At 38.8% G+C, this 25,163-nt stretch overlaps 1 protein-coding gene across 1 annotated transcript in view; it reads right to left on the minus strand.

The window, feature by feature from the left end:
• The window catches only part of LOC121232763 (proprotein convertase subtilisin/kexin type 5-like), a 306,293-nt gene that overhangs the window by 23,499 nt on the left and 257,631 nt on the right, over positions 1 to 25,163 (minus strand). The window contains exons 11-13 of the mRNA XM_041121183.1: positions 18,031 to 18,148; positions 16,751 to 16,939; positions 6,160 to 6,296 (exon numbers count right to left, since the gene is read on the minus strand). Coding sequence (XP_040977117.1) covers positions 6,160 to 6,296; positions 16,751 to 16,939; positions 18,031 to 18,148 — 444 coding nt within the window. The remainder of the gene's footprint in view (positions 1 to 6,159; positions 6,297 to 16,750; positions 16,940 to 18,030; positions 18,149 to 25,163) is intronic.

A 25,163-nucleotide genomic window follows, 5' to 3' on the forward strand; every position in this document is an offset into this window, starting at 1 on the left:
ACATTTTATCCTCTCAGTACTTGAGTGAAGAAAGAAAAAAATTGCCTGCCTCAGGGATTATGTTACTTTTTTGGCAAGTTTTTTAGTGGAAAAATAAAAAGATAAATGTATATCAAGTCATCCGTTCAGGTTGTCGGGACACAAGGTGTGAAATTCCAGTTTCCACCTCCATGTCTATATTCCCCAGTGAATTTATTCCATGAAAGAGCAAAAGTATTCAGGCCTGAAAGAATTCTTAAAGTAAGAAGCATAAAAAATACATCTCTGCTTGAAATGATGGGAATCTTTTGATTATATTTATCTATGTTGTTGAAGCAGCTTGTTGTAAATGTCAAATTCTCATAAGAAGATACAGGAAATAGGAGAGTGGGGAGTATTTCTTTTCTAAATTTGAAAGATTCTATTTTTGGAGGCTGTTCTGTGGTTAAAATACTCTTCTCTGACTACTGATTTAAAAATTATGTAATCCAGGTATGTCTTTCCTCAGGAAAATCAATGTTTCATGTAAAGTTAAATTCAAGCAACCTTTCTCTTCTTTTATATTAATGATACTCAATAATTTGTTTGGAGCTTTCATATTCATTTTGGGTTTTTTCAACCTATGCAAGCAAATTACTTTGACTTTTGTTATAATCAAGTTATTTTTCTGTATTTTCCCAATGTCATCTGATATCCTCCAATAGCATGACAAAAACAGTACATTATATGTCTGCTTAATGCTTGTATTCATCCTCCAAGCATTAAGCAACAGTAAGCAAAGCCAGAGATTTCACTGAGGAATGACAGATACATGACAGATGATAACCTGAAAACTTTTAAACTGTTTTGTATTGGGGTTAAAGACAGGAATAAAACTGTCTCTGCCAATGCAATTTAACCTGTATTTGATAGAAATTTCTACACTTTATATGAAACCTTCTCTGTTCTATACTCAACTTTTTTTTTAGAAAATACTATAGGCAAGACTCTACATCATACAACAGTTTTCACACAGTAATTTCCAACTTTTTGTAGCTGAAGCAAAGCATGACTTTTAAAGAAACATTCAGTCTTGATTTTAAAAAGTAACTCATGAAGAGCCTACCACACCTCTTACCAAACTACTGCCTAATTACCTTGACTGTCAAACTCTATGCACCTTATTTTCAATTTGTGTTTTCCTAGCTTTAGATGACAGCCATGTAGGTCTTTAGTCCCCACTAGATTAAAAAGAGCCAAATCACATCTTTTCTTCCTGTATAGACACTTGGGGATCAAGTTACCTCTCAATGTTCTTTAAAGTTATTCAGCTGAGTTCTTAAAAGCACTTTCTTTTTTGCAAGAGTTATACAGGGAGCTCATGTTTAACTAGAAAAAGTAATCTCTAGAGCCTTTTCAAAGCTACAGCTTCTCTGCATACAGTCTCTGTTCTTTTTGTGTTTTAACCCACTTCTACAGCATATAGACCATAATATAATGGATGTAATTGAAAAATGTGTTTTGCTAAGTTGCTAAGTTCCATCTTCATCATTATTTTGCCCCAATGATCACTATAGTTTCCAAGTGTTGATTTTATATTTCTTCCAGAACACTTGTAAAAATACTGAATACTAGAAGTTAATATCTGCAAGGACCCACTAAAAATAAGTACAGGCAAAGATGCTCCTCAGGCACAGTGCATTGTTGTGTCTGAATGTTACACACATGGAAGGGCTTGTATTAACATACCTACAGGTAGGACTGGAGCCTTGAATGTATAACTAATGCAAAAGGGCAGCGAGGGGAATAATGCAGGGTCTCTCAGGAGATTAGTTTCCTTTTAAGAATGGTTCAGTAAATAAAGAGAAAGAAAATTCATGTAACTTGCCATCAAATAAATGAAGTCTGCCTCAAGGCAGGTTAATTTGCACAATGAAAACATTTCAATAAATAAGCATATATCCACACACTTTTATAATGAATAAAAAAAAGTGCGCACATTTGAGCCAAAATCCTTCTGTCCCCATTTTTGGCTGATTCCATCATTTAGCTTGGCTAAAATAATCCCTTATCCTGCTTGTATTTAGTACATAACAGAGGTCCCATATTGTATGTGTAGGAGAAAGGGTATATCGCAGCATTTCACCACAAGCACATATCCCCCTCCATAAACTCTACAGAATTAAATGCAGAAATCTCATGCACTATTTTTATGAACTGAACCCTACATTTCTTTATGGGTAACAGATGTGGCATTACCTTGCCAGTGTCAGGATATCATGACACATTGACTCTTTGTTCTCATTTTGATTACAGGAAAACTGAAGCTCTTAATTACAAGACCTTTTAATAGCTAAACAAATACACGCACACATAGAAACAAGAAACAGGCATGATGGTGATATCAGTGTGATAAACTGCAGGCTATGGTGATAAACTGGAAAGGCACCATAAATCATGTTTAAGGACCTTTTGCTTACTTTGCATTCTGTTCAGTGCGGAGACTAACCCTAATATGCCCAAACAGCTGAGTTTATCCACTACTAATATATGGCAGTGTATTGGGAGACTTGCGGAAGACATATTCAAGGAGTTAATGATCTTGAGCAGGCCATGTCTGCTCTATTAGGCCTTGTACTTAAGGCTTGAGAAGCCAATAGATTAGCATGAGTAGCCCCTGTAAGGGGATCTGCTGGAGTGTCCCATGCTGGCCTGTGCTGCACGCTGGTGGATGTTATGACAGAGAAAACATGCCAACTTGTCAGGAGAAGATATATGATTCTGTTTGTCACACAAAATAAAATGCACCACAGCACGGGAGGGAGGAGGAACCTCTCCAAAGACAGGATCTGTGCATAGTGCCATCTGAAAAATCCATCTGGGATCCATCCAATGCTGCACAAATGCAGGGTACCCAGCTGTCCTGGGTTCAGCTGGGATAGAGTTAATTTTCACAGGAACCTGGGAAGGGGCACAGCCAGGACAGCTGACCTGAGCTAGCCAAGGAGCTATTCCATACCATGTGACATCATGCTCAGTATATAACTGGGGAGCGGGCTGGGGGGTGATCTCTCGGCTTTCGGTGGGGGAAGTGGTGGAGCGTTGGGTTCTGGGTGGTGAGCAGTTGCACTGTGCATCACTCGTTTTGTATATTCTTTTATTAGTACCGTTGTTGTTGTTGTCCTTATCTCAGCCCACGAGGTTCTGGGTTTTTTTCTTTTCTCTTTTCTGATTCTTCTCCCCCTCCCACCGGAGGGGGGCGGGAGGAGTGAGCGAGCGGCTGCGTTGTCCTTTGTTACTGGCTGGGCTGAAACCACGACACCAGCATCTGAAGGCATGTAAGGTTTACTCACTATCTATATGCCTCTTTTTATTCTATCTTATTAAAACAGTCATTTAATTAAACCTTTTGTTGTTGGGCCTTTGTTATCGAGATCCAGAAAGAACCCTATATCATCTCTCTCACCTCACATCCCCCCCCCCCCCCCCCCGTGAAGAACAGGCAGGCACTTTTAAATTTTTCTGAACAGAAATGCCATTGGACCACTTCCATCATGAGGCAAGAACCACTCTAGAAAGCTGGGAGACATATTACTAAATATGATACAATGAACCAAGGCCCAAATTCACAACCAGATTGCACCTTGTGAAATCCCAAAGTCTGCAAAACCCCAACCATTCTACGCCTGTGTTTCACATTCAGGCATTCAGGTTAAAAGAAAGTAAAGTATACATTCTCCAGCAGGATTTTTCAGCATCCTAGCTTCTTCCACCACCCTCAGCTGGGCAGGCTTACTTTCTCCATATTCCCTGGCCTTAACTGCCGCTTTTCCTCCAGAGTTGAAACTTTAGGTTTTAGTTGTGGAGCAAAAGAAATCAGTCCCATAAGAATATCCACTGTAGCACAGAGTATATATAAAGTATTGAAATCAATAAATCAACAAGACCATATGAGAACTCATAAAAAAGAATTTGCAGCAACAGGCTTTAAAGTGTAAAGCTGGAAATGTAGCCTGTCTCTTTTAGACTGTCCTGGCAACATAAAAGGGCTGTAAACAATGTCTGGAGAATAGCCCAGTTGAACAGTTTCCAAAATGGTTCCATGCTAGTTCTTTTCCAGGCTTTGGTATAGGGAGCATGCCAGGGCAGAGAAAAGAGGGAAAATAGCTGAAATGTGTTGCGCTCTGGCTAGCCTTCATCCCTCTTAGAGGAACCATTGGGTGCCAGTACATACAAGGATGAAGGGCTGCCCTAACTTGTCCTTAAAGTCAGAGCAGCTTCTGGCTGCTTCAAGAATAACAAGTGTAAGATGGAGTTGAAAATCATTGATTTTTGTCTCTTTTTTTTTTTTCAAGTAATCTGATTAAATTTAAACCATGTAGTTGTTTAATACCTGTCTCATCAAATTCAAAAGCACTAAAAATTCTCTGGACATACAAAAAAGAACTGCATAGTTATGCTCATAGTCTATGGTTACTTTTCCCAATATATTTAATGAATACCCCTTTTAGTGTACTGGAAACTTTGCTCTGCATTTGCTGGTACAATTAACATCACATGGCTAAGATATCAAGAGTAAGTGTTAATTTAGCCTTAGTGATAAGTAATTTCCAATACATTAGTAGCATTCAGCTCTAATTTGACTGGTTGGTTATACTGTGTTTGATGCACCCCAGAATGCAGTTTGCCTTCTTGGCTGCCAGGGCACACTGCTGACTCTTATTGAGCCTACTGTCAACCAGCACCCCCAGATCCCTTTTTGCGGGGCTGCTCTCCAGCCACTCCTTTCCCAATTTATACTTGTGTCTGGCGTTACTCCGTCCCAGGTGCAGAATCTGACACTTGGACTTGTTATATTTCATGTCACTGATGATTGCCCAGTGCTCCAATCTATCCAGATCCCTCTGCAAGGCCTCTTGTCTCTCAAGAGAGTCAACAGCACCTCCCAATTTGGTATCGTCAGCAAACTTGCTAATGGTGCATTCAACTCCTGCATCCTGATCACTGATAAATATATTTGACAGAACCAGCCCTAGGATTGAGCCCTGAGGAACACCACTGGTGACCGGTCGCCAGCCAGATGTAGCCCCATGAGGGTTTTTTTATTAAAGGGTTTTCACCTATTTTGACATGAGGCCCCATGAGAAGGAGTATATTCAGTATTCATGCATATATTTTTGTCTTTGTATACTATATCTATTTCAAAATGGGTCTCAAGGCTGAAAGTTTCAGTAGGTCTACAGGGATCTCATAACCAGCAAACAGAAGTAAGCACCTACTCCCGTGAGTCTCTTTGAAAGCCTCAATCTCCATTTCTTTTGAAGTGCTCATTCTGAAATTTGTGAATGAAACTGAACTGTGCAATGGGAATTAAAAACAGAAGAATGTCTGTAGCCTTAAAAATTCTAGTTCTTAAGTAAACAAATGTGAGGCCTGGGCACTTTACCTATATGCACGGGAGCACAATGCAATTTCTTTCTTCTGTATAAAGGGATCTTTTAGTTATGTAAACACTGTTTTCCTTATGGGTAGGATAAAAAAATACAAAGCAAAGAAAAACAACATGGAAATAAATTCTTAGGCCCTATATCAGCCATGAGTCACTGGCAAAATTAATACAGTAGAATAATTTTGGGCTGCTCTAATGTATGTTGAAGACCTGTCAGATAAAACTATATTCAACATCCAGGAAAACAGATGTCTGTATATGGAAATATTATATCTTCTTTCAAATGTGGCACATGCAATTTCCACCTACTAAAGATTTTGTTTGTTTAAAGCACTGACTCTTGGTAACCTGCCAGATGGTACAGGCGTCTTCCTCTGCTTGAAGAATTCACATTTGGTATGATCTAACTATAAATGGCAAAACTATCTTTTTATATTTCAAGGCAACAACTTTGAATGCAAGAAAGAGGGGAGTTTACCCCGAGAAGGTGAACTTCTCCACAGAAACCAGAAGTAAGTTCAGGATAAAAGAGAACCACGTCTTAAATGGAAAATATCAGCAACATAAAAATGAAGTCTGCTTTGATAACTGAAATTTAGAATAATGCATAGGTCTTCACAGCTCTGCCAATCACATTAAAACCAATGAGATCTCACAGGTATAAATCAAAGGTGTAAAAGAGTCAAAGCAGTGTTAGCAACTGCAAGTATTCTTCTGAATCCACTGATCCCAAATAAAGGTTAAAGTCATACCTGGAGTCTTGAAATTTCTCAGCTGAGATGGAGTGTCACAGATTTCCAAGATCCAGTCACCTGCTGCTTTTTCATTCCAGGAGTGAGTAGTCATAAACTCCCAGTTTTTAAATCCTTCCATGGAATGATCAAATAACCTAAAATAAATCATGACATTATTTTAAGTGCACCATTTTAGTGGAGCTAAGCCTCCAAGTCTCCAGACTCTTGAAATATATACTAATTAGCCAGTCCTTTCCATAACATTACTTATAATGGTTTTTCAGCACGTCTTTCAAATACATTTGCCAGTTTTTGTGGGTTTTTTTTTTTTAATGGAGAAGATTCTTTACATGTCATCATTTGTCATAATTGCTACTAAGGCTTAAGAGAATGCAGGTGTCTTGGGAAAAGTGCATAAAATACAGAATATCTTTTGCTTTAAAAGCATGATGTAAATACAAATAAATTTAAGTTGGAAAAGTTCTGCAACATTTATTTTTGGTTTTGAATTGAAATACTGAAAAGGGGTTTTAAGAAAATAAAAGGATTAAGTGACTGAGACAATATGAGCAACTCAGTATATGTGATTCATTGTGAGGGAATCAGATGCAACTGAGATGCTGGTCTCAAACCTCAAATGACCAAGATATCACTCTATTCAAACACTTGACAGGATTGAGTTTGGGTAAAACTGAAAGACTAATGGCATCTGATGATTTCATCTAACAACATTACCATAATTACTTAGGTCTTGGGTGAAGAGGTTAGAGCTCAGGCCTGGATTACAGTAATTTCTAGTAGGGGGGCCCAGTTCAGAGGCTGCAATTTGATGCTGATCAGGTGGGGGAAGGGGAAGGTGGACTGGTGGGAGTTTTCATTGCCTAAACCTGGAATTTATTAATGAGATTTTGGAAAGACACAAGAGAACTTGCACTTCTATTCAGTGCTCACAGCATGTTGCCTGGTACCCCAAAGCTATTGATGGGAGATAGATACACTTACTTACCTCTACTAAAATGGCACAGCTCAGCTTTAAAGATAGATAGATAGATAGATATACACACACACACAAAGATGTCCCTCTCTCACACAAAGCAGAATGAGAACTACTACATTTATCACCATTTTAATTTGCTTTTTATTCCACTGGTGACAGCTATACTTAAATATTTTTCTTAAAAAATTATCTGTACAGTAGAAAATCCAATGGATTTATAATACTTTTCCATTAAATTGAGAGAAATCTAGTGTTTGACTACAAAATACTCTAATCAATCTTAAAAATACATTTTATACTCACTTGATTCTTTACTGTTATTTTCTAAGCACATTTCAATCTTTATTCTCAAAAGGTTATGAAGTTCAGTGGGAAAACATTGGGAAAGCAGGATAGTTTTGTAGCAATGTGAATATATGCCAAGTTCTGGTTAAAATGTTCACATAGAATGCCGATAAAATGCCATTCTTGCTGAAAACTGGTCAGAGGCATGGGGCCAAGTACTGCATGGGTCTACATATCCACAACTCTCCTCAGTAGGACCTGAATGCATGGAACACTTACAGGATTCAGCCCGCAGTTGATTTTTGCTCTCTCATTTGTGTAACCATTTTCCATTCTCTATGAATGCCTATATTACTCATATTTATTAGTGTTGATAACATTAAAATAAAATCTTCATATATATTTAAAATTAGGATGGATTTTAACTGATAATTGGATGAGATTTTCTTCTGATGCAGTTCTAAATATAGAATTATGCCACCAGAGTTGGCCTGTTTCATATCACTGTTAAATCAGTTGTTTGAATACAACAAATTTCACAAAAACATGACAGATATAGGACACATAATTTGACACATCATTTACTGAAAGGGTAGAAATTATCTACCTAGTTATTACCCAAAGTTTGCATGTATGTCCAATTTAAGTCATTATGCAGGTTATTTCCAAGAGAGTTAGTCAAATTGTCATACAGTGTTTCGCTGATAACTAATGTATTACTTTTTAAACACACTGTCAGTCAAAGCAGCAATATTCCTAATTGCCATTATGGCAGCTAAATTATATGGTATTATATAAGTACCATGCAATTATATTTTAAATTCTATATTCATTGGGCTTCCATTCACATACATAGAAACACTAGCTACTGCTTATTTTTACTGCAATTAGTCCCATATTATTTTCCATATTTCCAATATTATTTTGTGTTTAAAGGTATTTATATGTTATGTTTTGGTATTTTAAAATGCTGATAGATTTCTATTTTAACCTTGCATCATTCTTTTAAGTCATTTTGGGAGGAAAAAACCAAAAATCCCTTATGTCTTGGTCTTGGATATATGAAAACACCTCTACCTAAAACATGCTATGGCTGAAACTGTAAGCTTTCATATTTCCATCCCTGGAGGTGCAGGAAAACCTAGTAAGATTATTTACCAGAAAAAGGACTAGTATTTGGAATGAACACTTCCCTAAACTTCTTTGGGAAGGATTTGAATTTTATCAAGTAAGGTTTAAATTGGAATTTTAAAATGTATTAATTGAATTTCTACAAATGATTCTATAAATGAATCAAAAAGCTATAGACGAATCACAGAGGTTGGAAGGGGCCTCTAGAGGCTGTCTTGTCCAACCCCTCTCCTCAAGCAGGGCCACCTAGAGCAGGTTGCCCAGGACCATGTCCAGATGGCTTTTGGATATCTCCAAGGATGGAGACTCCACAACCTCTCTGGGCAACCTGTCCCAGTGCTCAGTCACCCTCACAGTGAAAAAGTGTTTCCTGATTTTCACATGGAACCTCCTGTGTTTCACTTTGTGCCAATTGCCTCTTGTCCTGTCTCTGGGCACCACTGAAAAGAGCCTGGCTCTGTCTTCTTTACACCCTCCCTTCAGATATTTATATACATTGATGAGATCCCCCCAAGCCTTCTCTTCTCTAGGCTGAACAGTCCCAGCTCTCTCAGCTTTGCCTCATATGAGAGATGTTCCAGTCCCTTAACCATCTTAGTGGCCCTTCACTGGACTCTCTCCAGTATGTGCATGTCTCTCTTGTACTGGGGAGCCCCAAACTGGACTCCAGGTGTGGTCTTACCAGTGCTGAGAACAGCACTGATCAAAAGAACTGTTAAGAAAAAAAAAGTAGAAAGATACTGACTCTGAGGCTATCTGTATGCATATGTTTTATATACTTAACAGTCCAAGTATTTTTATGTTGCTCTGCTTATGCACTCTCAAATCAAAGAACCTGGATTTCCCTTTCAGTGGTGTTGAGTGAAAGGATGAAACAATCGAAATAGTTACCAAAAAGTTCAGGTGTACTTTTCCTTATTCAGAAAGAAATACATACAGAATAGGATCTTTTTAAGCATTATGGAGCCAGTCCAGATGGTTAATTGATTTTGATATTTGTCAGATTGATATAATTTCAAACTTCATATCAAGGATACACTTAGCTTGTCATGGACTAGTAAATTATGGTCTGATGAATTGTTAGTTGACTATTACAGGTTCTTATAGATTAAAATAGTTTAACAAGATGCTTAGAATAATCTGATAATTTTTATGACCATGCTTATATACATGCTTATATACATATAAGCATGAAATGCTCTGTCATCACCTGAAGACATGTCAGGCTGCTGAGTTCCACATACTGCACTGGTCAGCCAGCTGTGTGGCTGATGCTAATAGTTGTCTTCTTAAAAGCTGTGTGTTTTCCTATTGAATTTGCAGTAAATCTTCAGAAACCTCACTCTAAACAGGTAGAAATTCTAATGCAAGAGCATGAATGAACACGGTGCCACATATACAGACTTTTCTTGTCCATCAGTCATGTAGGTCTGAAAAGGGTTCTCTGATTAGGGTAAGGGCAGTAGAGGAGACTGAGTGTTCATCACACAATTCAATTTATTCCAGCTGAAACTCAATGTAATAAGTGGTGTTACACTAAGATTGAGCTGGGCCTGGTTTTTATAAGGCTAGGAAAAGACCCATTCATCCTGTGGAATGATTGCTGGAGGTGACTTATTGATGTCCCCCTCTTAAGGGAAGGTGAACCTCCAGGGTGGAATGCAGTGGATATACATGAAATCTGTTCCATAATAATTCCCTAAGCAACATAACCTGCAACCTTAGATGTTAGCAACACCAGGGGAGCTTGGTGTGCTGACCCTAAGAGAAACAACACGGAGGGTGGAGCAGAGTGGAGACACTGTGGCCAGGCTCTGTGATATCACCGCAGGGATAGGGAACTGGAACTACTGGAACAAGAATGGAAGGTCCCTGCATTGAATCCACTGAAGCAAGGAGGTGAAACAATGGGGTTCTGTCAATGCTATGGCCTTACTTCTGATTTATATCATAAGTGCCCAGTTCTGGAGTAGTGACATGCTAAATCATGTTCTCTGGGTGAACTTTGCTCATTATAATCTCATTATAATACCAAAACACACCTCCATCCCAAAAGCTATCTGCCTCCAAGGTGCGACCACCCCTCACTGAGAATGCACTCTGAATTTTCTCTAGCATATACCTTTAAAAGTAAAGCAAGGAGATTTTTACATAAAGGTATGTATGACTAGAGTCACTCAAGCTCCACCTAAAAATAAGAAAATATAAAAGGGCTTAAGAGAGGAGGAATGCTAGGGAAGACACCATCATAGACAAGTTGGGAGGACATTGCTGACTTCTGGGATCAGCTGACGGGCTGAACCTCTCTTCCCCCCCCATAGGGACGCCTATCGGGTGAGATTCGAACCCTCGCCTATACTGAGTGCTTCCCTGGGAAACTTAGAAATCTCTATAGAGTTCTTCCATAATTTAGTGTGCTTGTAGTCGACTGTATTATTATTTGCATGTGCTTTGCAGACAGTGTATTTATCACTGGCAATCCAAAAGAACCTGTACTCCTGTTGCTTTAATAAACTGTACTGTTCATTAATCTAGCCGTGATAGTTTGTTGAACACGATCAAACTCCCTAAGTCTGGCAATTCTATTGTGTTGAATGTGGCTAAATTGATAGTACAGTGCATTATTAGTGCATTTGTAATCATGAGAGTTCAACATATTGAACGTGACCGGACTTATAGTGCTGAATTGGACATCATTCAGAATCTAAGCCTAGCCGCCCCCAGCCCCTCTGATATCTGAGGACAAGCTAGAATGCAAGGGGGTTTATTTTCTGCCAAACTTCATTACACTTTAACACAACACATCCTCGCCACAGTAGCTGGGGCAAACCTATCTACAGGAAGCAAAATCCTAGGTGTTCTTCCTCTAGTCTGTCTTACACAGCTCCTCTTTCTTTTTGGTTCAGTACAAAACCCATAGTCTGAGACATTTAGCTGGATCCTAAATTTGTCTTCATCCATTTGTCTTTATTCACACTTCTACTATTGAAAATTATTTAAAACTTTTAATTATGGATGCTAATTTTCCACTTAAAGTTCTGAATTTTAAAATCCAATACCTGCCTACCCTGCAGATCTCCCTGATTAATTCTTTACTAGTTTCAGTCCTCAAAGAAAGGCATGTGTCATTCTAGATCTCATATATATTGCACTTCATTCTTTTTCCACATTTATCTTTGAACATCTTCCACGATGAACTAGATGGAGGTCCCTTGCATTCATTTACACTCTTGTATATAAACCCAGTTAGTCTTTCCTGCTGAGCTGATAAAATCAGCAGTAACTTTTTCCTCTTTGAGATTAAAAAAATTGTTTACTGGTTGGGTATTTTTAATGTTGTGTCTCCAGTATTCCCAGAGCTCCTCACCATATCTATTGCTAATACTGAGAGGATATAACAAAAGAAGTACTCAAATCCTTCTTGAGATATTGACATTGCAATTGCAGTTCAAAGAATGGGTGATAGAAGGGTACTGAGTGTCTATTCAGAAAAATAAAAGACATAGACAATCAACAAATTAAATGAAACATAGCAAGTTAGAGTTGGGAGAAAGTTTTCCCAAGAACTGCTTCATCCTGTGGACATAGCATAACCAAAGGATTATTGTTTAATCATCCTGGATTTAATAATGTCACCATAGGGTAATTTTCACAGCTATTTGAAACACTGAGACTCAGCACGAAAGTTGACCCTATCCTTTTCTTTTTACCCCTAAAATGTCATTTTTGTTATTGGAGTCTAATGTGTAAACTGCAATAAAGATATAAGATGGACTGGTCCAGAAATTAAAATGACCTCCTGCCATGGTTTAACCCCAGACAGCAACTAAGCACCATGCAGCTGCTCACTCACTCCCCCACCACCCAGTGGGATGGGGGAGAAAATCAGAAGGAAAAAGGTAAAACTCGTGGATTGAGATAAGAACAGTTTAATAGAACAGAAAGGAAGAAACTAATAATGATAATAATAACAATAATAAAATGACAACAGCAATAATAATAAAAGGATTGGAATATGCAAGTGATGCACAGTGCAATTGCCCGCCGACCAACACCCAGTTAGTCCCCGAGAGGCAATCCCCCACCCCCACTCCCCCTAGTTTATATACTAGACATGACGTCACATGGTATGGAATATCCCTTTGGCCAGTTTGGGTCAGCTGCCCTGGCTGTGTCCCCTCCCAATTTCTTGTGCCCCTCCAGCCTTCTTGCTGGCTGAGCAGGAGAAGCTGAAAAATCCTTGACTTAGTCTAAACGTTACTTAGCAACAACTGAAAACATCAGTTATCAACATTCTTCTCATACCAAACTCAAAAACATAGCACTGTACCAGCTACTAGGAAGACAATTAACTCTATCCCAGCTGAAACCAGGACACCTCCTATAAAGAAAAGGTTTCCTCTACTTCTGATAATCAAGAATTTTTATGAAGTGATCTTGCAAGTGAGATCAGATGAGAATACCTCAGTTTTGGTCTAAGAGTTTTCTGCAGAGGAGGGTATTATTAAAATTTACTGATTATTGAAGGTTTCATTATACGAAAAATATGGTATTGAAAATATTTCCTTTTGTTGCTGAACAAAGGTATTATTAATGTCAGTGCTATGTAAGCATAGGAACCTAGTGGCCTGGAAACTTGCCACCCCATGGTTAAAAAAAATTCAGTTATGCAGTTTGAATGGCAGCAGCTGATTTAAATTTAAAGAGCAAGATTTAAACAAGCTGTGACTTTTGTGGGAGAGAAACCAGCCCCAATCTTGTGGCTTCTATCCTCTTTCTATTTAGCTGTTCCTCAATGGCCCCCTGTATTGAGTGTCTTTTAGAACAGATCGTGGTATGTCTCAAAAATACTCAGAAACATATGCTGCCAAATTCAGTGGCCAATTGTTTTTAAAAAGGGCATGCTGTTCCCCTTTGGACTTAACTGTAATCATTTGAACAATTAATCCTCATCCCCACACCAACTAGCACTTTCCAAGCCTGTATTTTTTTCTGTTGCAGTATATACAATGTAATCATACTTTCTAAACAACAAAGCATATGTTCCCTGTAATGCAGTTTTTAAAGAACATGCGAGGCTCAAGGCAGTGACAGTGTAATCCACCAAATGGTTGCAAAGGAATCCACATCACCTATAATTAACAAGTTTTCTTGCTGAAGTCATTTTAGGGGATGCCAACATTAAGAACAAAATATGCAGAAAAGGCCAGGTATTGCCTGGAGAACCTACTGTCAATGCACCAGAAACTACACAGTGACTCTTCTTTCCAGAATTGATAGAAAAGTGCACATGTGTAAAATATACCTTTTGCACTTTAAGACATTTTACCAGCAAACTGTTTAGAATTAAACTGGGATGAGTAATGGTAAAGCGATGAGGTTTTCCCTAGTTTCAGTAAAAACAGCTGGTATTGCTGCTATTAATTGTGTACATGTGCATTAAAAGCTCTTGTATGTCTGAGAAAAGTGTCTCAGGTAGTAGCAATGTACAGCAGCCTCTGGAACCTTTGCCTATAGAAAAAAACCCAGACCATTTGCTGCCAAGGCATCCCTGCATGCTACTTGCACTTGAATGACTTTATTCTGATGCCCTCATGATTAATACTTTAAAAATCAAATGCCTCAAAACTAAAGAAATTTTCATGTTAGTGAATAACAATACTCCTACCCCAGTTTTCATAACATGATGCTAAAGCATACACACCCAACAACACTCAGTATACTAATTGTAAGACAACTAAACTGTAAGAAAAATAAAATCCAAATAAAACAAGTCTTGAAATATCATTTTGAAAAGTGTTGTGTCCACATACATCACTTTACCCTAAGAAAGGGCTTTGTGAAAGCTCTAGTGTATTTCAGACCTAGATTTTGCAAAATACATTTATTGCTTAATATTAGTACCCCAGAGCTGTGAGTTGGTGTCAGCCAAATATGACTGACAAGTCAGTATATCTCTGAAGCTTGCTTGGGGAAGGAATTTCTGACGTGAACGTATAAATATTTGCTCTTTCACGAATAATTTGCTTTTGCAAAATGGCAAAACATTAAATGGCCTTTCAGGTTTCTTTGTTTTCATGCTAGCGTTCTGATAGTATAGGATAAGAAGCAGCTGAACACCACCATATTTCAATACACACACTTACTTTTTCTCTCTCTACCACAGGCACAGAAAACAATTATTTTTTAAGGAGCAGGGGGTACAAAGAGACTGACTGAATTAAACTTTGTACTTTTTCCACATACCAGTCATCACCAGAGGTGAACTGTGAATACTAGAATGTCTTTATTTCCCACTTGCTATGAGTCAACTGCAAGACATGAAAGGCTAGAGCCAAGAGTTAACTGTGTTAAGACCACTGGGTTTACACAAGCTTGTTTTGTTTGGATACTTAGTTGGAGGACTTTTAGATTTTTTCATTTTGAAGTATGGAAGAACTGTGGCATAAAAACGGAACAGAAAGCTAACAAAGGATTCCTTCAAATGGAAAACAAAAGCCTGATTCCTAACTGTTCAGAGGGTAGAAGTCTGCCCTCTGCACTGGTTAGCAAAGGGTAAGTTCTTTGTTCAGTGTAGCAGGGAGATAGATGTGTGTGCATGTGTGTTTTGTCTGCAAGGCACTGACAACACCAGTAATGAAACACAGGAGATACCCTAAAGGGGCCAAAAACTCCATAACAACTTTCTTTCCATTTGATGTGCTTTTTTCAGCAAATCTGACTGGGGAAATGTAGACAATGAGACAGTCTGGAAAGCAAGCCACTCCCAATTCATTAAAAGGTTTGAGGAATAGGACTAGGGATATAAACTTTTGTGAAGACTTGAATGGGAAGGCAGAAAAGTTCTCACAACATAGATGTGACATGTGGCAGCTCTTGCTGCTTCTGAGACACATTGCACTAATGTCAACTTTTGTATGGGAGCCATGCTCTGTGTCCAGCAGAGCTGCAGTCATCTAAACTGCTAGTCACCAAGGCAAAAATATTCCTTATTATACTATGGTCCTGTCAGGAAGAATTTTCTAGCCAGCTGGAGAAGTATGGAAGCATTTATCATTGTAACTTATTTGCACAGTTGGAAATGGGATGGAGTTTGAGGAGGCCTCTGGGCTTTCTTAGTGCTTTAATGATCTGTGGTAGAGAGCAGTACTCTTGATTGCTGATTTAGCATTATGTATCTGGGAAGGAATGCTGATGGTTTCTTAAAAGAAAATTTCTCATAGTAGACCAAGGAAATAGAAATACCACTGGGCAGCCTTTCAGTTTGTTGAGGACAAATGCTAATGATGTACCTCATCTCTAGGGACTGAAATTGCACAAATGTTGGAAATGCTGCATTGGGTAAAGATATAATTGTTTGAGTTCAATCTGGAAAAAAAGAAACTACTTGATGCAGTCTCACAGTTTCTCCAAGAACATACTGTAGAGGTGACAGGATGAAAAAAAAGGATGGAGGATGAATCTTTCTTAGTAGCTAATGTTAGAGGGGCCTGACATCCAACAGCAAGTATCCATTGTAGATCTATGGGATGAAGGAAATTGCTGACTTTTTAAAAATTTTAATAGGCTGTTTATAGATGGACCCATTCATTTTAAAGTGCTAGTGCAACTTCTCAGCATTCTCCTACCAAGAGCCTTTCATGGCTTGAACATACTACTACAAAACGGGAAAAAAAGGATATGCAAATTAGTAACATCAGGAGTCATAACCATATTCTGAAAACTTAAAGAAAATAGTAAGAGAAGATTACTATTCTGTCTATTTTATTACTAGTAGGCAAAGGCATAAGAAAGGAAGGGAATGAAAAATAAGTGTCAATAATATGTAAAAACATATTTCCATTCAGCTTCAGTTTCCTTCTGTAACACTCAGCCTGTTATTTTTCTTGCACTTCCCAGCCATCTAATAATTGGTGAGCCACAAAAGACTATCAAAATTGACTAATCTTAGTTTTAAAGATGATGATCTTCAACAGCTTTACAGCCTATTCTTCTACTGATAAAGACAGAGATTGCCATCTTTCAGTTCATTTGTTTGTTCTTCATTTTCCCCATCTCTCTCAGAAAAAATAATCAAGAACTTGTGTCTTTCAGCAAAACCTACTGTAATGACTTGACTGCTCTTTGATGATGCTGCAATCTCAGTGCAGGCTCTGCGTGCTGACTGGGTTGCAAAGTTGTGTTGTCATACTATACCTGTTGGCCAAGAGCTGTGACCTAGTTCCAGAAGGAGAGGTTAGGTAAATTGACAAGTCTCCACGTCGAGGGTGAGTAATAGTGATGCGTACAACCACGTGCTCCAAGTAGATCACATGGTGGTTGGAATTATCTGAACAGCCGGTGGCTTTGTAAATTGAACGGACAACACTGTCAGGCCGTATAGTTCTATAATATAAGCATATAAAAACAACATCAATGTTTCTTGCTTGTTCCTGACAACTAAATCACTTTTTCTTAGTAGTGACTGTCAGTGTTGGACAATAATTTCTGAGAAATCAGTAGCCTATAACCCTTAGTTTTAACACTTATTTCCTGGCTGAAACTATCACCATAGTGTAACTTTACTGCAGTCACTGGCAATTACTGGGCTTTCTATTAAGGGCTATACTGACATGTACACATGCTAAAAGAGGTCAGTGAAGACCTGTAATAGGAATAAAACTTTGGGACAGAGCATCTTTTGTGGATTAGTGGCCAGCTGGGATTGTCATGGGATGACAGCTGGTCATTAAGTACCAGGAAATGCCTGGCATAGCCATAGTCCTTACTTATGTGATAGCAAGTATTACATATTAACTGTAGCAAACAGTGGCCAAACAGTATGGGACTCAGATGGTTTAAATTGGCATGGCTTTCTTGCAGACTATACCAGTTATGGACCTAGACTGTCAAGTATATCTATCAAATAAAAACTTTCCTCAGTGATTTTAAGGCTTTGGAAATGTGCCTTATGACTGATGCTCTCTCTGTATCCACAGAGTGCATGTACAGAATACTACTCTTAAGCCTGGCTCTATAGAGACCCTATCCTAGCAAGCAAAACTAGTTTAGTCTTAGCCTCTGAGACAGAGACTCTCCTGAGACTGTTTCAGAGTGATAATATGATAAGATTTTAATGAAAAGAATATTTGTCTGTTAGACACTGGACTATTGAGTTTGTACTCATCTTACAAAGATGACTGCAGTGCACTCAACTAGACATTCTTGTTCTTCAGAGCATCATCTATGCCAGTATCAATTAACATCCAGCCTGACTTGTTTTATACCTTCAGGTTTTGGGACATGCTTTAAATTCCATTCCAAGAACTGCAGGGAACAAACTTTACAGGCAAATGATCTGACATATCTGAAGGTGAGAGAGATCCCCAGTGTAGCTTTCAAAATCACCCATTAAACACAATGCAAGGGAGGGGTATATTATATCCAACTTCTTTCCATAAGTTTATGCCAGCAAGAGTTTTGGCAGCAGGTATTACTTGATTTGCCGATCCGTGTTCTCCACACACATGTGCTGTGGAGGAACTGTTGTCCACTTTTCTGCTTCTATCACCATTGCTTCAGCATCCATCAGTCCAAATCCATAGAGGTGGCTCACTGCAAGGTACAAGCAGAATGCAATTATAGGATGAAACCATGTAAAAAAACTTGTAACCTTGATAAAAACTTTAATCATAGAATAATTCCAGAGATTCATATGCTAACAGCAACTGTTTTTTTTCCCTACATCTTATTTGCTTTGGTTCAAAGCTCAAAAATCTCTTCACCAGGAACATATATCTAATTTGTTCACTGAATCTGTTCACTACTTTATTACAGAAGTAGCTAATGACCAGCATGAATAACATCACCTTACCATGAGGAGGGTGGACCAGAACTGCAGAATGCCAGGGAGTACAATTGCCTCAGATTGCCCTTTGTCCAGATTCAGCCTGGTCCACTTATATAACGTAATGTTAAAAGGTGTAAAGAACCACAGAAGAGTGTGGTGGGTTGACCATTGCTGGACACCAGGTGCCCACCAAAGCAGCTCTATCACTCCCCTCCTCAGCTCGGCATGGGAGAGAAAATATAACAAAAGACTTGTGGGTTGAGATAAGGACAGGGAGAGATCACTCACCAATTACCATCACAGGCAAAACAGACTCAGCTTGGGGAAAATTAACTCAATTTATTACCAATCGACCAGAGTATGGTAGTGAAAAATAAAACCAAATCTTAAAACACCTTCCCTCCACCCCTCCCTTCTTCCCGGTCTCAACTCCACTCCCGAATTCTCTACCTAACCCCCCCTGAGCAGCACAGGGGAATGGGGAATGGGGGTTGCGGTCAGTTCATCACACATTATTTCTGCCGCTTCATCCTCCTCAGGGGGAGGACTCCTCACACTCTTCCCCTGCTACAATGTGGGGTCCCTCCCACGGGAGACAGTCCTTCACGAACTTCTCCAACGTGAGCCCTTCCCCTGGGCTGCAGTTCTTCATTAACTGCTCCAGCATGGGTCTCTTCCATGGGGTGCAGTCCTTCAGGAACAGACTGATCCAGCGTGGGTCCTCTGCAGGGTCACAAGTCCTGCCAGAAAACCTGCTCCAGCGCGGGCTTCCCACGGGGTCACAGCTTCCTTCAGGCATCCACCTGCTCTGGCGTGGGGTCCTCCATGGGCTGCAGGGGGATAACCTGCCTCACCATGGTCTTCACCACAGGCTGCAGGGGAATCTCTGCTCTGGTGCCTGGAGCACCTCCTCCCCCTCCTTCTTCACTGACCTTGGTGTCTGCAGAGTTGTTTCTCTCACATATTCTCACTCCTCTCGGGCTGCAGTTTCTGTTGCGCAGCAACTTTTTCCCCTTTTTAAATATGTTATCACAGAGGCTCTACCACCATCGCTGATTGGCTCGACCTTGGCCATCGGTGGATCTGTCTTGGATCTGGCTGGCACTGGCTATATCGGACATAGGGGAAGCTTCTAGCAGCTTCTCACAGAAGCCATCCCTGTAGCCCCCCAGCTACCAAAACCTTGCCATGCAAACCTAATACAAAGAGTTATTTCTGTCACTCAAATACCAAATACACACACACATAGAAATATTGAAGGCAACTGAGACACTGGATTTACAAAGGAACAGACTGTCTTTATAACTTCTGTATGCTCATTACTTTCCTGAGTGTAGCATGTAGATGCTCTCCTACTCTTATATGCAGCATATTCCCCACTAGCCAGCCAGCCAGCTAGATCCATCATCTCCCTAAAGTTTTCTGCATGAGGAGGGTAAAAAGTTATGGTATTTGAAGTCCAGGGCTTTAAAGGTAATCTGGTTTTCATGCAGAACATGTGTCTGAAAGGCTCCTTTCTCTACCTCCTTTGCACTTCTGCAGATGAAGGTCAGTGAAGTTATTGCTGGAGAGAGCTGTAGCATGGCTGCTGACCTCTGATATTACCTACTGCATGCATTACACATAGAATAGAATCATAGAATCATTTAGGTTGGAAAAGACCTTTAAGATCACCAAGTCCAACCGTAAACCTAACACTGCCAAGTCCACCACTAAACCATGTCCCTAAGCGCCGTGTCTACACATCTTTTGAATACCTCTAGGGATGGTGACTCAACCACTTCCCTGAGCAGCCTGTTCCAATGCTTGACAACCCTTTCGGTGAAGAAATTTTTCCTAATATCCAATCTAAACCTTCCCTGGTGCAACTTGAGGCCATTTCCTCTTGTCCTATCACTTGTTACTAGGGAAAAAGAGACCAACACCCACCTCACTACAACCTCCTTTCAGGTAGCTGTAGACAGTGATAAGGTGTCCCCTGAGCCTCCTTTTCTCCAGACTAAACAACCCCAGTTCCTCAGCTGCTCCTCATAGGACTTGTTCTCCAGACCCTTCACCAGCATGCAGTGGTACTGAGCATTCATGCTTGGAAGATAGCATCCTGCTGATGCTCATTCCTGGATGGTCCAACCTTACTTCTACCTGCCTGCCATTCTATGGAGAGACAACAACTGTCCCCTTGCAAGAAATTTAATGCATAGCAGTTTAACTTAATGCCTGAATGCCTTTTACTCAAAGAAGCAGAAGTCTTTAAAGCATCATCTTTCCTTACATGCATGTGAAAGAAGGATTGAACTTTCAAACGTAAAACTCCCAGACAAGATGAGGTATTTCCAACATTTGCTCCAGTCCCATAATCTTTAACTTCTTGGTAATTTTGAGTACTTGATGCAGCTGTCTCAAGTATTCCAGCAGCTCACAAAGGGTAAAAAGATAACTGCTTTGAATTTCTGTTTAAAGATCAAGTTCAGTAAAAATGTCTAGTTTGTAAAGGGATTAGTAATAAACAGCCTTATAAAACAGACTCAAAGTTTTACTTACTGATCTTCAAATCAGCTATGTGGTTTTGGTTGCTGTTCAATCAAAACAGAAGCTTGCAAATGAATTTTGATAAATTATGAAGAGCTGCTCACCATAACCATGTGGTTTTATTGTGACAAATCTGTGCCCTTGGTAAAATCCTGAGGGGAGGAGGTGAAAGAAAAAAGCTTCTGGAGGGTGGAGTTTAGATCACAAATAATACTGTATTAATAAATCAGTTTATCTTGCTACCACAGACAGTGTTACCAGAAAACCCTCAGAAAAACAGAAATGTTATTTTAATACTTAATGTGACAAGGCATGGCATAAGTCTTTCCAACTGCACCTTGCAGAGGGTTTTTATGAAAGCAACCTCTATTCATTGCAAAACCAGAATTCAGAGGACTCCACCAAAAAAAACCCACCACCCAACTTTGTCAAATAACAGTTCAAAGCATAAAAATACTTGGTACTTAAGGATTCCATTTTCCAAATATGGCAATATCTAATGCTGTCTGAAACTGCCAACTGAAGAGGGTTCTTTAAAGGAAATTCCTGCAAGGCATAACATCTGTGTAATGAAATTGTTCTCTTTCCATCTCCTTCCCCTTCAGCCCCAAACTCAAGTGCACATAGCATGGAAATGTTCATTTGGAGAGAACTAAACGCAGCACCTCTGCCAAATAAGGCAGGTATTGTTTTCAGAAATGAAACAAAAGGACTAGAGTATATGAAGATAATGAAATTCAACCCTTCTTCAGATTTCTGAATTCTCTTTAATGTATTCCATGAACAAATGGATGGGGAAAGAGACTTTCTATTTTTACATGTGGATGAGGGCATGCAGAAGAAGGGCAAGGAAGGCTTAAATGGAGAAAAATGTTCATACTGTGAAGAGGGTCCTCGTGATGGAAAACTCCCTGGTCATAGACATCTTCTTGCAAAAACAACATCTTCTGATCAAAGCATATTTATCTGTGCAGTCACTCATCTATTCTTACACTACATCCATTGCTCTGATATTTAATGTTTTAGTTAATAATCATTCTGTCTGCTTCTGAGGGGGTGTAGTGCTGTTCTGTAAGAAGATATTTGCCTTTCAGAGATGGAAGGGGAATATGAGTTTGGCATAACATAAATTGGTGGTTAAGGGACAGTCTCTTTGCTCTTGTTGAGCTCAAGAGCTGTAAACTTTGATCTCCTGGTGCTGAAGGTGTCCATGGGCAGAACCGTCCTTGAATCCTCCCTCCACTCATGCAGCAATGCAAACTGACCCATTCCTATTTCTGCAAAATCATATGCATACACAGCTTTACAGATGCAGTAAAACTTTCAGAAAAAAAATTGCCTTCTGGAACACAAAGTAAATATCACTTTTTTGCTAATCTCTTTACTCTTCCTATCATTCAAGAAAATAACATTTCTAGGGGCTAAAGTCCATTTATTTATACCTAGAGCAGTACCTCTATTAGCTCAGCATGAAATCAAGGACTGCTCAGCTACTGGATAGACTTCCCCAGTTTTTTTATAATCCCTTTGTTTTTGTCTCAAACTGCTACTGAAAATTCAATAGCTTCCTTATTTATATACAAAGAGGATGTAAAGCCACAAATCTAAAGACAGAATATATAATCCACTTGACTAAGATAAATATGAATTTCTGGTATTGATAAATCATAACACAAAATCATGCAGACTCCAGGAAAACTGTGCCCAAACACTGAAAACAGCATTACCAGCACCTCAGTGCAGCTAAATTTGTTATGCTGCACTTTTCATTTCCTATCATCAAGATGTCTCATCAATAGTTTAGATGCTAAGCTTCCCTTGATATTCTGCTCATTTGACAAAAAGCACTGCAGGATATTTTCTCTCCACTATATTTTTTGGCCTTTAATTTTCTATACCATAAAAGCAGCATTGGAAATACAAATATTTCCTGGTATCTGTGATAATTGATAACAGATATCAAATACTAAATCAGTAGGCAAGACAAACTGCAATACCTTTAGTTTTTCAAACCAGGAATATGCGGCTGTTCTAAACTAGACTCAGCTGTTTGATATGTAAATTATTATGACTTGTCAATTTACGCTACCTTAGGATCTTGCTACAGTCTCATCCAGAATGAGAAATACAAAATAAGAGTCTGAAATGCCCCTTATGCTTTGATTCTCTTAAATATTGCTTAGCAAGATGGGAAGACATGGGACTACAAAATTTTTCTTTGGGTTTTTTTGCATTTGTTTTCTGTTATTCTATTCTGTAATTCAGTTGTGTGTCTGTGTGTGTATGCGTATGTGTGTAGAGAAAGAAAGATTTTTCTGGCAAGTTTTGAATGGTTACATAGTCATCTGTACCAAAGCACTTAAGTGAGTCTGAGCTTGTTTCCACAACTGTACTAGTGCACACATTCACCAAGGAGAGGTGATCATGTGCAAGTGTATCTAGCACTATAGTTAGAGCAAATGGGACCATTTTTTTTACACCTGATTAGGAAATGCATATATGTAGTCATCTGATGCCAGGTACTGTGCTGGCAACTGTGTGCTTGACAACAGAGACTCCGAAATATCTATGTTTTAACAGCAGTGAAAAGCTTCCCCTTTCTACTCTTTTATTTACTTCCTTTTCCTTATCAAAAGGAATTTCAGTATTTCATAGAACTGTAGTCAATATTTGTTTCAGTTTTAGTTAAAGGATTTCAAATATATTAAAATGAAAAATTCTTAAGACTCTCCAGTTACTCTCATTCTATAACTACTTCAACCCAACCTACACCAATATTTATTTCACATTTGATAGTTTATTTGCAAATATAGAACTCTAACTGTATATTACTTTAAGTTTCTTTCATTTGCTTAGTATATCAAAATACTTCTAATTACAAATAGGAAAGCCAGTTGTTTAAAGAAAATTAAGGGACAAAAAAAAGGAGAAATGCTACAATGACACACTGCTTAAACTATTTTCATTTTGTTTTGCCATGTCTTAACTGAGAGAACATTGATCTTGAATGAGAATTCATCTTGTTTCAGCCATATCCTTAACCGCAAATTACCCTGTTTTGTGCCAACCTATGACCAGTAATCTATGATAACAGGATGTGATTTCTGAAATGCATAACTGCTTTACAAGCCAATAACACAACTGTGCAAGAACATTCTTTTTTGCTCTTGGTTGTAAAATCCACTCCCTCATGCTTTTTAAATTAAGTACAATATTTGCATATTCATATTTTATACAGAACCAAGCCCCAAATTTTTCAATCTTTCAACAACATACACAGTCCTTCCTCCCCACATAATTCCCCTCAATCCAGGTTATTTAAAATTATTAAAAATTAATGCAGGTTATTAAAATTATTTTATTAATCTTACCATCATACCAGAGAAGAATATATAGGACAGAAAGTTGTGCAATAAATTTGTTATAAAAGTGGCTGTTACAAAGGTGCACAATGAAAAATCGAGGGGTTTCTATAACTAGAAAAGTGCAAACAGAATACTTAAAAATCGCCTTTATTAAGCTTCCAGTTGTGTTTATGTCAATTACTGATACTTGTATCAGTACAATTAATTTCTCTAGTAATATACTAACTGTGGATTTACCCGACAATGTATTTGACAAAGAAATCAACCCTCTGTATTTTATAGTTTTCTGTCTGACTGAAAGCTCTTATTCATTGATAAAATAAAATATAGATCTTCCAGGACCACTGGTGGGACAGCTAGTAGAAGCTAAATTTCCAGCAGCCAGTGTAGCTTTGTGAATAGATTCTATATGCAGTTCTGACACTATATCACCTTCTTTGAGCCTTTGCATCCACTTAACCCCTAAAAACCGTCACCTTAAGACATAAATTAAATTCAAGATCACTATTGCATTCACATCCTGGCAGTAATTATCTACTTCAGGTATTTAAAATGTGTATTAAGCAGATAGACATTGGTTGACTATAAGGACTAAAAGCAAAAGACAGTTTTGGGTCATCAGACTCTACTAATAGTGACAGCAAGTACCACCTGAATACCTTCCTCTCTCACAAGCGTTAGCAGCCTCAAAGCACAGGTCAGTGGGATTCAGCCACCCCATGGTCAGCGGTCAGCACTGAGAGCCTGTGTGTATCCAGTATGGCCATGCCAAGTTCTTCATTTCCTGCAGCAAGACCTGAATCAGAATCTGATTTACTTTTCAGAGCTTGTTTAGGTATGAGTAAATCATAGTAGTCTTCAGAGCACATGGCATTCTGTTGTGCCC

The sequence above is a fragment of the Aquila chrysaetos genome, chromosome W, assembly GCF_900496995.4.
Source record: "Aquila chrysaetos chrysaetos chromosome W, bAquChr1.4, whole genome shotgun sequence".
Classification (NCBI taxonomy): Eukaryota; Metazoa; Chordata; class Aves; order Accipitriformes; family Accipitridae; genus Aquila; species Aquila chrysaetos.